The sequence below is a fragment of the Neofelis nebulosa genome, chromosome 13, assembly GCF_028018385.1.
Source record: "Neofelis nebulosa isolate mNeoNeb1 chromosome 13, mNeoNeb1.pri, whole genome shotgun sequence".
Lineage (NCBI taxonomy): Eukaryota > Metazoa > Chordata > Mammalia > Carnivora > Felidae > Neofelis > Neofelis nebulosa.
In genome coordinates this window covers 32,998,950-33,015,676 of record NC_080794.1, presented here as the reverse complement: position 1 = coordinate 33,015,676, position 16,727 = coordinate 32,998,950, and the positions used below count along the sequence as shown (strand labels likewise).

Sequence of the window (16,727 nt, the reverse complement as noted above, 5' to 3'; positions counted from 1 at the left end):
AGTACTCCTGTATCCCTTGGGTAAATTCCTAGCAGTGCTATTGCTGGGTCATAGGGTAGGTCTATTTTTATTTTTCTGAGGAACCTCCACACTGCTTTCCAGAGCGGCTGCACCAATTTGCATTCCCACCAACAGTGCAAGAGGGTTCCCGTTTCTCCACATCCTCTCCAGCATCTATAGTCTCCTGATTTCTTCATTTTGGTCACTCTGACTGGCGTGAGGTGATATCTGAGTGTGGTTTTGATTTGTATTTCCCTGATAAGGAGCGACGTTGAACATCTTTTCATGTGCCTGTTGGCCATCCGGATGTCTTCGTTAGAGAAGTGTCTATTCATGTTTTCTGCCCATTTCTTCACTGGGTTATTTGTTTTTCGGGTGTGGAGTTTGATGAGCTCTTTATAGATTTTGGATACTAGCCCTTTGTCCGATATGTCATTTGCAAATATCTTTTCCCATTCCGTTGGTTGCCTTTTAGTTTTGTTGGTTGTTTCCTTTGCTGTGCAGAAGCTTTTTATCTTCATAAGGTCCCAGTAATTCACTTTTGCTTTTAATTCCCTTGCCTTTGGGGATGTGTCGAGTAAGAGATTGCTACGGCTGAGGTCAGAGAGGTCTTTTCCTGCTTTCTCCTCTAGGGTTTTGATGGTTTCCTGTCTCACATTCAGGTCCTTTATCCATTTTGAGATTATTTTTGTGAATGGTGTGAGAAAGTGGTCTAGTTTCATTCTGCATGTTGCTGTCCAGTTCTCCCAGCACCATCTCTTAATGAGACTGTCTTTTCTATTGGATGTTCTTTCCTGCTTTGTCAAAGATTAGTTGGCCATACGTTTGTGGGTCTAGTTCTGGGGTTTCTATTCTATTCCATTGGTCTATGTGTCTGTTTTTGTGCCAATACCATGCTGTCTTGATGATGACAGCTTTGTAGTAGAGGCTAAAGTCTGGGATTGTGATGCCTCCTGCTTTGGTCTTCTTCTTCAAAATTACTTTGGCTATTCGGGGCCTTTTGTGGTTCCATATGAATTTTAGGATTGCTTGTTCTAGTTTCGAGAAGAATGCTGGTGCAATTTTGATTGGGATTGCATTGAATGTGTAGATAGCGTTGGGTAGTATTGACATTTTGACAATATTTATTCTTCCAATCCGTGAGCAGGGAATGTCTTTCCATTTCTTTATATCTTCTTCAATTTCCTTCATAAGCTTTCTATAGTTTTCAGCATACAGATCTTTTACATCTTTGGTTAGATTTATTCCTAGGTATTTTATGCTTCTTGGTGCAATTGTGAATGGTATCAGTTTCTTTATTTGTCTTTCTGTTGCTTCATTGTTAGTGTATAAGAATGCAACTGATTTCTGTACATTGATTTTGTCTCCTGCAACTTTGCTGAATTCATGTATCAGTTCTAGCAGACTTTTGGTGGAGTCTATTGGATTTTCCATGTATAATATCATGTCATCTGCAAAAAGCGAAAGCTTGACTTCATCTTTGCCAATTTTGATGCCTTTGATTTCCTTTTGTTGTCTGATTGCTGATGCTAGAACTTCCAGTACTATTTTAAACAACAGCGGTGAGAGTGGACAAGGGATGTGTTAATTTAAATGTATTCACAAATTTTCATATTTCCTCTTATTATTGATTTCTAGTTTCATACCAAATATCATGTGGGGCGAAAAGATAAATTTAGATTTAAGTCTTAAATTTGTTAAGACTAGTTTTATGGGTAAACATATGATCTGTCCTGGAGAATGTTCCATGTGCACTTGAAAAGAATGTATGTTTTGATTTTGTATATGTCTCTTTGGTTTATCTGACCTAATGTGAAGTTTAAGTCCAATGTTCTCATACTGATTTTCTGTCTGGTTGATCTGTCCATTACTAAAGTGGGATATTGAAGTCCCCTACTATTTTTTTTTCTTCCCACTGTCTCATATTTAACTATTTTAGATTCCAAAATCCTCTGAATTACATTGTATCTTTCATTCTATATTTTTAATTTTATTTTTTATTTTTTAAAATTTATATCCAAGTTAGGATATAGTGCAACAATGATTTCAGGAGTAGATTCCTTAGTGCCTCTTACCCATTTAGCACATCCCCCCTTCCACAACCCCTCCAGTAACCCTCAGTTTATTTTCCATATGTATGACTCTTCTGTTTTGTCTCCCTCCCTGTTTTTATATTATTTTTGTTTCCCTTCCCTTATGTTCACCTGTTTTGTCTCTTTAAGTCCTCATATGAGTTAAATCATATGATTTTTGTCTTTCTCTGACTAATTTCACTTAGCATAATACCTTCCAGTTCCATCCACGTAGTTGCAAATGGCAAGATTTCATTCTTTTTGATTGCCGAGTAATACTCCATTGTATGTATATACCACAATCTTTATCCATTCATCCATCAATGGACATTTGGGCTCTTTCCATACTTTGGCTATCATTGATAGTGCTGCTATAAACATTGGGTTACATGTGTTCCTTCGAAGCAGCACACCTGAATCCCTTGGACAAATGCCTAGTAGTGCAATTGCTGGGTCATAGGGTAGTTCTATTTTTAGTTTTTTGAGGAACCTCCATACTGTTTTCCAGAGTGTCTGCACCAGCTTGCATTCCCACCAACAGTGCAAAAGAGATCCTCTTTCTCTGCATTCTCACCAACATCTGTTGTTGCCTGAGTTCTTAATGTTAGCCATTCTGACAGGTGTGAGGTGGTATCTCACTGTGGTTTTGATTTGTATTTCCCTGAGGATGAGTGATGAGGAGCATTTTTTCATGTGTCATTGGCCATCTGGATGTCTTCTTTGGAGAAGTGTCTATTCATGTCTTTTGCCCATTTCTTCACTGGATTATTTGTTTTTTGGGTGTTGAGTTTGCTAAGTTCTTTATAGAGTTTGGATACTAACCCTTTATCTGATATATCGTTTGCAAATATCTTCTCCCATTCTGTCGGTTGCCTTTTAGTTTTGTTGATTGTTTCCTTCACTGTGCAGAAGCTTTTTATTTTGATGAGGTCCAAATAGTACATTTTTGCTTTTGTTTCCCTTTCCTCCAGAGACGTGTTGAGTAAGAAGTTGCTGTGGCCAAGATCAAATAGGTTTTTGCCTGCTTTCTCCTTGAGGATTTTTATGGCTTCCTGTCTTACATTTAGGTCTTTCATCCATTTTGAGTTTATTTTTGTGCATGGTGTAAGAAAGTGGTCCAGGTTCATTCTTCTGCATGTCACTGTCCAGTTTTCCCAGCACCACTTGCTGAAGAGATTGTCTTTATTCCATTGGATATTCTTTCTTGCTTTGTCAAAGATTTGTTGGCCATATGTTTGTGGGTCCATTTCTGGGTTCTCTATTCTGTTCCATTAATCTGAAAGTCTATTCTTGTGCCAGTACCATACTGTCTTGATGATTACAGCCTTATAGTAAAGGTTGATGTCTGGGATTGTGATGCCTCCTGCTTTGGTTTTCTTTTTCAAGATTGCTTTGGCTACTCGGGGTCTTTTCTGGTTCCATACAAATTTTAGGATTATTTGTCCTAGCTCTGTGAAGAATGCTGGTATTATTTTGATAGGAATTGCATTCAATATGTAGATTGCTTTGGGTAGTATTGACATTTTAACAATATTTGTTCTTCCTATCCAGGAGCATGGAATCTTTTCCCATGTTGTTGTGTCTTCTTCAATGTCTTTCATAAGCTTTCTGTAGTTTTCAGTGTATAGATTTCTCACCTTTTGGTTAGATTTATTCCTAGGTATTTTATGGTTTTTTGTGCAACTGTAAATGGGATCGATTCCTTGATTTCTTTTTCTGTCACTTTATTGTTGGTGTATAGGAATGCAACCGATTTCTGTGTGTTGACTTTATATCCTGCCACTTTGCTGAACTCATGAATCAGTTCTAGCAGTTTTTTGGTGGAATCTTTTGGCTTTTTTATATAGAGTATCATAGAGTACTATGTTCAATAACAGTGGTGAGAGTGGACCTCCCTGTCTTGTTCCTGACCTTAGGGGGAAAGCTCTCAGTTTTTCCCCATTGAGGATGATATTAACATTGGGTCGTTCACATATGGCTTTAATTATCTCTATGTATGCTGCTTCCATCCCTACTTTCTTGAGGCTTTTTATCAAGAAAGGTTGCTGTATATTGTCAAATGCTTTCTCTACATCTATTGAGAGGATCATATGGTTCTTGTCCTTTCTTTTATTGATGTGATAAATCACGTTAATTGTTTTGCGGATATTGAACCAGCCTTCATTCCAGGTATAAACCCCACTTGGTCCTGGTGAATATTTTTTTAATGTATTGTTGGATCCAGTTGGCTAATATGTTGTTGAGGATTTTTGCATCCATGTTAATCAGGGAAATTGGTCTATAGTTCTCCTTTTTAGTGGGGTCTCTGTCTAGTTTGGAATCAAGGTAATGCTGGCTTCATAGAAAGAGTTTGGAAGTTTTTCTTCCATTTCTGTTTTTTGAGAATAGGTATTAACTCTTCCTTAAGTGTTTGGTAGAATTTCTCTGGAAAGCTATCTGGCCCTGGGCTCTTGTTTTTGGCAGATTTTTGATTAGCAATCTGATTTCTTTACTGGTTATGGGTCTTCTAAATTTTTTTTTCTTCCTGTGTCAGTTTGGGTAGTGTATATGTTTCTAGGAATTTGTCCATTTCTTCCAGATTGCCCATTTTATTGGCATAGAATTGCTCATAATATTCTCTTATTATTGTTTTTATATCTGTTGTGTTGGTTGTGATCTCTCCTCTTTCATTCTTGATTTTATTTATTTGGGTCCTTTCCTTTTTCTTCTTGATCAAACTGACTAGTGGTTTATCGATTTTGTTAATTCTTTCAAAGAACCAGCTTCTGGTTTCATTGATCTGTTTTTTTTTTTTTGGTTTTGATAGCATTATTTTCTGCTCTAATCTTTATTATTTCCTGTCTTCTGCTGGTTTCGGGTTTTACTTGTTCTTTTTCCAGCTCCTTAAGGCATAAGGTTAGGTTGTGTATCTGAGATCTTTCTTCCTTCTTTAGGAAGGCCTGGATTGCTATATACTTTCCTCTTATGACTGCCTTTGCTGCATCCCAGAGCTTTTAGGTTGCGGTGTTATCATTTCCATTGACTTCCATATACTTTTTAATTTCCTCTTTAGCCCATTCATTCTTTGGTAGGATGTTCTTCAGTCTCCAAGTATTTCTTACCTTTCAAAATCTTTTCTTGTGGTTGATTTCGAGTTTCATAGCATTGTGGTCTGAAAATATGCATGGTATGTTCTCAATCTTTTTGTACTTACTTAGGGCTGGTTTGTGTCCCAGTATATGGTCTGTTCTGGAGAACGTTCCATGTGTACTGGAGAAGAATGTATATTCTGCTGCTTTAGGATGAAATGTTCTGAATATATCTGTTAAGTCCATCTGGTCCAATGTGTCATTCAAAGCCATTGTTTCCTTGTTGAGTTTTGGATTAGATGTTCTGTCTCTTGCTGTGAGTGGGGTGTTGAAGTCTCCTACCTTTATGTTATTACTACTATTATGGTATTACTATCTCCTACTATTATTGTATTAGTATCGATTATGGTATGGTATTACTGTTCTTTATGATTAATTTTATCTTTGGGTGCTCTCACATTTGGTGCATAAATGTTTACAATTGTTAGGTCTTCTTGGTGGATAGATCCCTTGATTATGATATAATGCCCTTCTGCATCTCTTGATACAGTCTTTGTTTTAAAGTCTAGATTGTCTGATATAAGTATGGCTACTTTGGCTTTCTTTTGTTGACCATTAGCATGAAAGATGGTTCTCCATCCCCTTAATTTCAATCTGAAGGTGTCTTGAGGTCTAAAGTGGGTCTCTTGTAAACAGCATATAGATGGATCTTGTTTTCTTATCCATTCTGTCACCCTATGTCTTTTGATTGGAGCATTGAGTCCATTGACATTTAGAGTAAGTACTGAAAGATATGAGTTTATTGCCATTATGTTTCTTGTAGAGTTGGAGTTTCTGGTGGTGTTCTCTGGTCCTTTCCAATCTTTGTTGCTTTTGAGATATATATATATATATATATATATATATATATATATATATATATATATATATATATATATATATATTTTCATCTTTTCTCTCTCAGAAGGTCCCCCTTAAAATTTCTTGCAGGGCTGGTTTAGTGGTCATCAACTCCTTTAATTTTTGTTTGTCTGGGAAACTTTTTATCTCTCCTTCTATTTTGAATGACAGCCTTGCTGGATAAAGAATTCTTGGCTGCATATTTTTCTGATTCAGCACACTGAATATATCCTGCCACTCCTTTCTGGCCTGCCAAGTTTCTGTGGATAGGTTTGCTGCAAACCTGATCTGTCTTCCCTTGTAGGTTAGGGACTTTTTTTCCATTGCTGCTTTCATGATTCTCTCCTTGCCAGAGTATGTTGTGAATTTGACTATGATATGCCTTGTTGATGGTCTGTTTTTGTTGGATCTATTGGGGATCCTCTGTGCTTCCTGGACTTTGATGTCTGTGTCTTTCCCCAGGTTAGGACAGTTTTCAGCTATGATTTGCTCACATAACCCTTCTACCCCTATTTCTGTCTCTTCCTCTTCTGGGACCCCTATGATTCTGATGTTCCTTTTTAATGAGTCACTGATTTCTCTAATTCTTAAATCGTGCTCTTTTGCCTTAATCTCCCTCTATTTTTGTGCTTCATTATTCTCTATAAGTTTGTCCTCTGTATTGCTGATTCTCTGTTCTGCCTCATCTATTCTTGCCACCGCGGCATCCATCTGTGATTGCAGCTCAGAGCATTTTTAATTTCATCCTGACTAGCTTTTACTTCTTTTATCTCTGCATAAAGGGATTCTAATCTATTTTCAACTCCAGCTAGTATTCTTATTATCGTGATTCTAAATTCTGGTTCAGACATCTTGCTTGTATCTGTGTTGGTTAAATCCCTGGCTGTTGTTTCTTTGTGCTCTTTCTTTTGGGGTGAATTCCTTTGTTTTGTCATTTTGAACAGAGAAATGGAATTAATGAGGTAGAAAAATTAAAATTAAAAAATATATTAAAATTAAAAAATATTAAAATTTAAAAAATATTAAAATTAAAAAATTAAAAACACATACACACACAAATCAAATAAATGGCGCTAGATCCTAGGTGTATTTTGGTCTGGGTGTTGAAAGTGGTTTGACAGATTAGAGAATAAAAGGGGGGGGGGGAGGAAATCATTTGAGAATTCTAAAAAATGAGTACGCTGAAGTAGACTAAAATAAGATTATGGGAGTAAAATAGAATTTGAAAAAAATTACACAAAAGTAAAGTATATAGTAGAAAAAAATTAAAAAATATTTTAATCAAAATTAAAAATAAAAATGAATTTTTTCTTTTTCTGCATCCAAGAAAAAGAAACAAAAAGAAAAAAGGAAAAAAGTTCATTTGAAAATTTGACAAAGTGAATATACTGTAGTAGACTAGAATAAAATGATGGAACTCAAGTAGAATTTGAAAAAAGTTACATAAAAGCAAATAATACATTAAAAAAATTAAATAAAAGTATTTTTAATAAAAATTGAAAGTAAAAATATAGGTTTTCTCTTTCTGCATTCAAGAAAAAGAAAAGAAATGAAAGAGAAAAAAGAAAAGGTCATTTGAAAATTTGAAAAAGTGAATACACTGAAGTAGACTAAAATAATCATTTTCATGGCATATCCTTTTACAACATTTCACTTTCAGCCTATCTGTGACCTAAGCTAATGTAAGCATATATGCCCATATAGTTGTTTTTTATGCAGCATTTAGTTGTTTTTTTAATTTAATATCTAGCCACTATTTGTCTTTTTATTATAGATTTTAATTCACTTAAGATTAAACTAATTATTGTTAGGAAAGGACTTAGTATTGCCTATTTTTTTTCTATTTTGCAGTTCCTTTGTTTCTGTCTTCCTTCTCATCTTCTCTTGTAATTTGGTGGTTTGTTTTTTGTAGTAGTATCTTTATGTTTTGTGTATCCACTACAGGATTATTTTTTATGGTTACCATGAGACTTACACAACACATTTTATAGTAATAACAGTTTATTTTAAACTGACAAAAACTTTGATTACTTATAAAAACTGTATACTTTCATTCTTCCTCACATTTTTTTTGTTATTCATGTTACACATTACATCCTTTTATGTTGTGTGTTCATTAGCAAATTTTTGTAGCTGTAGTTATTAATACTTTTGTTTTTTAACCCTTATACTAGAGTTATAAGTGATTTATCCACCATCATTAAAATTTTAGAGTATTCTGGATTTAATTATATATTTATATTAATCAGTGAGTTTTATACTTTTGTATGTTTTCATGTCACTAATTAGCATCCTTTGTTTCAATTTGAACTCTCTTTAACATCTCTTGTGGGCACCACCTTTTTCTGTCAGCCCTTTAAATATGTCATTTCATTTTCTCCTGGCCAGCAAGATTTCTGCTGAGAAATGTTATGGTAGTTTTAGGGGGGCTCCTTTACATTAGGTAGGTCACTCTTCTCATGCTGCTTTCAAAATTCTCTTTTGTCTTTGACTTTTGACAATTTCATTGTAATATGTCTCTTTGAAGATCTCTTTATGCTTAATCAATTTGGTTGGGGTTCTTTGTGCTTCATGGATCTGGATGTTTATTTCCCTCCCCAATTTGTGAAAAGTTTGTGTCACTATATCCTTAAATAAGATTTCTGAAACTTTTTCTTCTCTGCTCCTTCTGGGAATCCCATAATGTGTATATTGATTTTTGTTTTTTGGTTGGTATTCCATAAGACTTCTAAGCTTTCTTCACTCTTTTAAATATTTTTTTTCTTTTTGTTCCTATGACTAGGTAATTTCAAATGATATGTCCTTGAATTCATTGATCCTTTCTTCTGTATGCTGTAGTCTGCTCTTACAGACTACAACAGGTTACAGACTGTAACCCTTTTTGTGGATTTATAGTTCAGTCATGTATTCAGATCCAGGGTTTCTTTTAGGGTATTTTTTATGATTTCTGTCTTTTGGTCAAACTTGCCATTTTGTTCGTATTTTTTTCCTGATTTCATTGAGTTGTCTACTTGTGTTCTCTCTTATCTTGGTGAGATTTTAAAGATGATTATTTTGAATTATTTTTTAGGCAATTAGTAAATCTCCATTTCTTTGGGATCAACTACTGGAGTTTTATTTTGTTCCTTTGGTGATATCACATTTCCTTGATTTTTCATGTTTCTTGAAACCTTTCATTCTGTCTTCACATTTGAAGAAGGAGTCACTTCTTTACTACTGGCTTCAGGAAAGAAAAAGCTTCACCAGTCATCCAGGCCAGAGATACTGGGGTCTCCAGACTCTTTCTATGTATGCACTTGCTTTATTCCTCCTTATTCTCCTGGGGAGAAGTCTTAGATTGTGTGCCTTATCTTGATTTCGCAAAGCCAGGCCGGGTGTTGAGATCCTCCTATTTATCTCCCCTAGGGCATTTCCCTGAAGTTTTCAAGGTTATACACCTTCTCCTAATCCAGCAGATCCAGCTGGATGCTGATATTTATGTGCTGTGTGTAGGAGCTTACATGCATTATCTGCAGGGGAGCATGGAGTGTTGGCCACAGGACAGGAAGAGGTGCAGGGAATGCTGGTGGTAAATTCTGGCTAGTTATAGGATCTGTAGGTAGAGATCCTGTTGGATTTGTGGGAAAGGTTCTTATTAGAGTCCCAGTCCAGTTAGTAGGATCTGCCGCTTGCTGAAATCCATGTATTGGTTGCTTTGTGCTCTTGCCTCTTTTTTCTCTGCTCTTAGCTATTCCTAGATTATTCAGCTTTCCCAATTCTTTCAATGTTCTGATATGGAAAGATGAATTTGCATCTCTTGGACAGCCTTTTCACAAGTTTGGGGAAGCTGAGGGCTCACTTTTTCCAGTGAGAGAAATCGCAGGTGAAGGCAGTCTCTCTTGGCCCTGAGCTGTGCTACCTTGACATGGTTAAAGTGAAAGTGTTTTTTTTTTTTTTTCATCCTCTTCAATGCTTGAGTTTTTGCTCCATGGGGGTGCTAGAAACTCTCAGCTGTATGCTGAGGCTTTGATAAATGTATTCTAGTTCATGGGTCATTGTTAAAATCAGTTTCTATGGGGATGTGAGATATAGAATCTATTTCATCATCTTACTGATGTTCAGGAGAGATTTTTTTATTTCAGTCGGTCTCCCATTCTACTTTGTAGAACATTCAAGTTATATTAAAAAAACTCATCTTTTTATTGATTTGATGACAAGGCTAGTGAAAATTTTTATGGGATGTAAATAGGAGGACAGTAGTTAAGCAGAATCAAGAGGCCTGCATGTGGGTAGTAGATAGCGCAGCAAGCAATGGTTTGAGTTTGGATGAGATCAAAGAATCCGACTTTAAAGATCAAGCAGGTAAAAATCCAAAGGTAGGATAGTTTGAGGAATGGTCTTGTAGAGAAGTACTAGAGTGAACTTAATCCTGTAAGAAGGGATGTTTTCCAACGTGAAATCATAGCCATCTAAGTTTGTGTTTCTTCTAGCAATAATTACAAGGTAAACACATTTGAAATTTAATCAATTTTACCTATCATTATAAGCTGGAGAGACATGTTTACTGTTTCTAACACATCTTCTAATGGCATTTGATAAAGCAAAGAGCAATTCTGTTGTCCTCAGTGTCTTTTCTTAATGACAATATCACACTGGAAGGACATTTTCAAGAAGGTTTTAATTGATTTAATAATTGTTATGAAACATTGGGACAGGATGTTTGTATTAAAATAGTGAGCCAGATAGTATCCAAAATCTATAAAGAGCTCACCAAACTCCACACCTGAAAAACAAATAATCCAGTGAAGAAATGGGCAGAAACATGAATAGACACTTCTCTAAAGAAGACATCCAGGTGGCCAACAGCCACATGAAAAGATGCTCCATGTCGCTCCTCATCAGGGAAATACAAATCAAAACCACACTCAGATTCCACCTCATGCCAGTCAGAGTGGCTAAAATGAGCAAATTTAGAGACTATAGATTCTGGAGAGGATGTGGAGAAATGGGAACCCTTTGGCACTGTTGGTGGGAATGCAAACTGGTGTAGCCATTCTGGAAAACAGTGTGGAGGTTCCTCAAAAAATTAAAAATAGACCTACCCTATGACCCAGTAATAGCACTGCTAGGAATTTACCCAAGGGATACAGGAGTGCTGATGCATAGGGGCACTTGTACCCCAATATTTATAGCAGCACTTTCAACAATAGCCAAATTATGGAAAGAGCCTAAATGTCCACCAACTGATGAATGGATAAAGGAATTGTGGTTTATATACACAATGGAATACTACTTGACAGTGAGAAAGAATGAAATATGGCCTTTTGTAGCAATGTGGATGGAACTGGAGAGTGTTATGCTAAGTGACATAAGTCACACAGAGAAAGACAGATACCATATGTTTTCACTCTTATGTGGATCCTGAGAAACTTAACAGAAGGCCATGGGGGAGGGGAAGGAAAAAAAAGTTAGAGAGGGAGGGAGCCAAAACATAAGAGACTCTTAATAACTGAGAACAAACTGAGGGTTGATGGGGGGTGGGAGGGAGGGGAGGGTGGGTGATGGGTATTGAGGAGGGCACCTGTTGGGATGAGCACTGGGAGTTGTACAGAAACCAATTTGACAATAAATTTCATATTAAAAAAATATATAATAGTGAGCCAAAGAAAGACATGGCAAAATTTGCAAATGAAATAAGGAGGTAGATTTAGATGTAAATGAATCCTTGACATATGGCCAAGCCTATGGTGAGGTTATTTCAATTACCATGGATAAAGAAAATGTTAAACTTGGTATTTTTAAAATTAATTTCCTTTCAATTTTTTTTCATTTTTTGTCCATCTGAAAGAGAAAAATGGAGAGACTCAGTAACACAATAGAAAAATAGGAATGGAATAGAATCATGAAAGGAAGAATTCTTCTGAATGATTTTAAGACATTTAACCAGTTTTATAAAAGATATGTTTTAGTTGCATTTTATATTATAAAATATGTGAACATTATAGAGTGAATTATATACAACAAGTCTACGAGACAGACACAATCTCCAGTTACAAATGAAGGGCATACATGGGGTATCCAAAATGTGAATCATCAAGAAAAGCAATACTGCGCAAACACTGGTGACTACTAATTTTTCTTTCTTTCTAATTGTTTTGAAATGTTTCCTTTTCTGTTATAATTTTCTCTTCCTAGCTTGACCCTAGCTTTGTAGTTTTAAAAATTTTATCCTACATTATATCCCAATGATTCATCGTAACGTAATATAGGACAAGGATCAATGTAAGATTACATACACACAATATGCATACACCTGTGTGTGTGTGTGTGTGTGTGTGTGTGTGTGTGTGTGTGTGTGTGTTTACATAATGTAAGATTAGACCCTCTGACCATTGGGTGTGTTTGTGTATGTGTGTATGTATACTCACATGTGCATGCACATCTTGAAGATCATTGTATGATTTCATTTTATGTTAAGGGTTCTTCAGAGAGCTTTTATTTGATATTCTTTCTCCAATTATCACACTATGCTTAAACCTTGGAAAGGCTTCCCCTCTTGATATATTTTAATAAAAGAACCTTTAGAGCCACATACCCTTCATCTTTTCTTCATAGGCTGTAGATTATCTTGGCTTCTATTGCCTGAAGACTTATATCTAATGGAAACATTAAAAATACCATGTCAGGTTCCAGTAGTGGGAAATAGCTGGAAGTTATAATAGATCAAATGGAAGACAGAGTTTTACTTTTAAATTAATAATTAAATTCAGAATTCTCTTTGATATGTTAGTGTTGAGGCTAATTAGAGTATATGATTTACAGTGAGGCATGATGAAAATAATATTGAATATTGAATATTATACAACTTGGATATTAATCTGAACTTCACTGTTTATTTGCCTAATGACCTTGAGTAAGATAGCTTCAGCCTGACTTCTCGCAAGTTTAAGTGTGTGGTTACCAGTATCTTTACTGCCCAACTCTTTATAGTGTTGTCAGGATGAGATGATATATGTTAAAATATTGTGTAAACAATGAAGTTCAATATTAAGGTGACTACTGTAAATAATAGTTAATATGTGCCATGCACTATATTAAGTCTTGTCATAATTTTTACAACAGTTTTATGAGACAAGCAACATTAATATTCTAGTTTCACAAATCAGAAAGGTGAGGTTTGGATTGTGAAGGACACATGATTGGGTTCACACTATAGGTCAGTGGGAAAGGCAAGATTTGGATACTGGTCTGTCTGACACTAGACTTGATTTTAATAATTGCACAATTTTTGTCACTCACTTGAATAATAATTGCTACATAGAGTTATGCATGGAAGTAAAATTCTCTTTATTATCACATCTGAATTCTAAATGAGAAAATGAAATATTTATTTTTCTTAAAAACAGAATGCCATAGAGTTCTAATCATCCAAATGTGTTCTTCCTTTAGAATTTAATTATCTTGGATCCACTCACAGTGACTGAGGAAGAAATAAGACCATCACTAGAAAAACGTCTTGAAGCCATTATCAGTGGGGCTGCACTGTTGGCTGACTCTTCCTGCACAAGAGATTTCCATCGGGAACGGATTATCGCAGAATGCAATGCCATTCGTCAGGCTCTCCAGGACCTGCTTTCAGAGTACATGAACAATGTAAGTAACTGGTTTTCCACCAACCCCTTACAATGGGTATGTACTGAGGTTCTTTCTGTGTACAAATGTAATAATTTACAAATGAGTACATAATTTTACATGGTTTGGCTTTCTGAATGGGTTCTACTCACAGAGTACAGCTTTGAAATAGGAATTTCTAGGGATGAGATCCAACAATATATAATTGTTTTATTTGAGGAAGTATTTAAATATTAGTTGAAGAAGAGAGTCAGGATTAGAGAAAAGAAACTGGAGTTGCACATCAATAAAAGGAAGATGAAAAAATGGGAAGGTTGTTCAGGATTACATTGGTGAATAACAAAATTGGAATTTAGGTAGTATTAGATAAAGTGAATGCTGCAGGAATCAGGGTTTAGTTTTGAAGGTGTAGAGTGCCTGTAGTTTGTCACTTTGGCTCCTAACCTTTTTCACAAATGATATACTTGTATAATTTTTTGCAGTTTGACCTACCTCTTAGGAATATTATAAATGTTGTCTAAATTTAGACAAATGAAAAAGTATTTGTTTCAAGATCCTTTTGGTTTCATTTCATATATATTCATATGTGATATATTCAGTTCATATGTATTTTTCTACATCCATCTATGGCGTACATATGCCAGTTTTTACACTCAAATTATTGCTGTTTTTAAAATGAACAAGAAAGCATTGAAGACATTGTCAACCATATATTCATCATGAAGCCCCCTTAAGTAATAGAGCTAAATAAAATGAAGTATTTATAATATATATATAATATATATATATAATATTTTGTTCATCTTCTTTATAAATGGAATAGTTCAAGAATTATGAGAGTACATTTTGAAAATTACTAGTTACAAATCATATGACTTTGGGGTATGAAGTTGAAGATTTAGGATTGTTCAGTATAAGTAATTTATGTGAATAATTGAAGTGTGCTAAAATTAGTTAATGAGTTTTAAGGCTCCTTCTGCACATTTGATGTATCTTCATATCTTAATATTTGATAACTGTGGCTCCTGACCAAAAGTCTCTTGCCTGTCAAGAGATCAAAGTTGTAAAGCAGACTTTGTTAATAAGAACATGTTAGTAATGTCATGTCCTGCTTCTGAAGCTAGAATGTCTTCAATTTTGGCATATAATATACTCTTTTTTAAATTTCTAGTATTTTAAAAAAAAATTTATGGAACATTACGACAAAGCATAAGAAATAGAAAGTTATATAAGAAAAGCATGAACCCAGAAAGCATATAATACATTTTTAATTAAAGATTTTTTTCTAATGTTTGTTTACTTTTTAGAGAGAGAGAGAGACAGAGACAGAGAGACAGAGTGTGAGCAGGGGAAGAACAGAGAGAGGGAGACATAGAATCTGAAGCCGGCTCCAGGCTCTGAGCTGTCAGTACAGAGCCCGATGCAGGGCTCAAACTCATGGACAGCGAGATCATGACCTGAGCTGAAGTCAGATGGTTAACTGACTGAGCCACTCAGGCATCCCTAGTTAAAGAGTTTTTAAGGGAATTTAGCAATTATAAGAAACTCAAAAGATAGTATTGTATCGGATTTCCTTCTCCCATGATCTATAAACCATTAAAATTATTCTCATATTTATACATACAAATAAAATTGCATATAAGTTTATTTTAATCTATAAAGTATAAAATTATAGATAAATTAACTTTTCAGATATAAAGTTGTTTTATTCTTTTAGATGCAAAAGCAAACAGATACACATGCACAGTCACCCACATACATAGTTGGGGATGGCAACATAATCGTAGAGCTTGATGCAAAATGAAAATGCAAGTACCCTTGTTTAAAATCAGGGAAAAAACTTTTTTTCCCCTCATAGTCTTGATTGACCTAAGAAGGTGATTTTTACTTGCTATTTAATGTTAGGTTCTCTGTTACATAGTACTTGTGAGAACATGCAGACCCTCACAGGTGTCTCTAGCCCCGCCCCATGACCATGACCCACTTTGCCTTGTGCTAAGGCCCCCACTGGGAGTGGAGGGTGGCAGTAATTGTTGGGTGGGAGAGCAGGTGGCTAAGGACTTGTGCCTGAAAGGCAGAACTGCTTGTGAGTCTAGGGCATATGCTCCATCACTAATATACACAAATCCCAAGGTAAAATTATTAAACATTTCCAGACTGTGGTAGCAAAGCATTAAAGGCCAAGCATGGGGTTCCTTTCTGAGTATGGGGACCTGAATACAGTCACAGGCCCCTGAAACTGGTCCTGTACATCATAAATACATACCACATAATTGATTTTATGGCTCTCTTCAACTTTTGGTTAAAAACTATTTGAGTTAAAAACTACTTATACCAAAGGTGAAGTGATGAGAGCATTTTGCCCTGGGTATAATCATTAAGAAGGTGCATTGTCTCTAGATATTTGTAAACAATAATAAACGAACTGAAAGTTGGTCTGGTTTTTGCTATCACCAAACTCTAGCAATTCTAAATGTTAAGTGATAAAGTGTTTTTCTCAAAATTCTTTTGTTTTTTTAAGTTCTAAACAATACTATGGTTATAATTGACTTTTAATGATATGTATGAATGATTCAAATTGCACATCTTATGATTATCCTTTAATAACCATGACATTCCTTAGGTATTTAAACAGCAGATTCAAAGAAACAATGACGACACAATGATTATAAAGAAAAAGAACTAGAAATATCAATTCTGATATTTATGTTATCACTCAGAATTTTTATTTAAATTTAAAATTATAACAATAAAACAGAATTGCTGGGGTAATATTTGTATTAGGTAAATGCAAATTTCATGCATTTGAGGTTCATACGTGAAATCCTTTATTGAATTTGAGCACTAACTGAAATTTGTTCTTCTTTTAAAATTTGTCAATTACTTTAAAGTTAAAGAACAAATCAGAAAAATAATGGTTATTACTGAAAAGTAATTTTGTCATGTAGAGGAGACAGGTGTTTAAATATTTACTTCAGGTATAAAATATGTTAAGTGAGTCACTGAAAAAAATGTCTGTATATATAAATATTTCTTACTGCTCTTTTTCTTAACAAGGGTTTACTCTGATAGTTTC

At 34.9% G+C, this 16,727-nt stretch overlaps 1 protein-coding gene across 3 annotated transcripts in view; it reads left to right on the top strand.

Annotated features, from left to right (window-relative positions):
- CTNNA3 (catenin alpha 3) overlaps positions 1-16,727 on the top strand; it is a 1,807,132-nt gene that overhangs the window by 543,075 nt on the left and 1,247,330 nt on the right. For all 3 annotated transcript variants that reach the window (XM_058696469.1, XM_058696467.1, XM_058696468.1), the window contains one exon: positions 13,469-13,672. In XM_058696469.1, the coding sequence (XP_058552452.1) occupies positions 13,469-13,672 (204 nt within the window). The remainder of the gene's footprint in view (positions 1-13,468; positions 13,673-16,727) is intronic.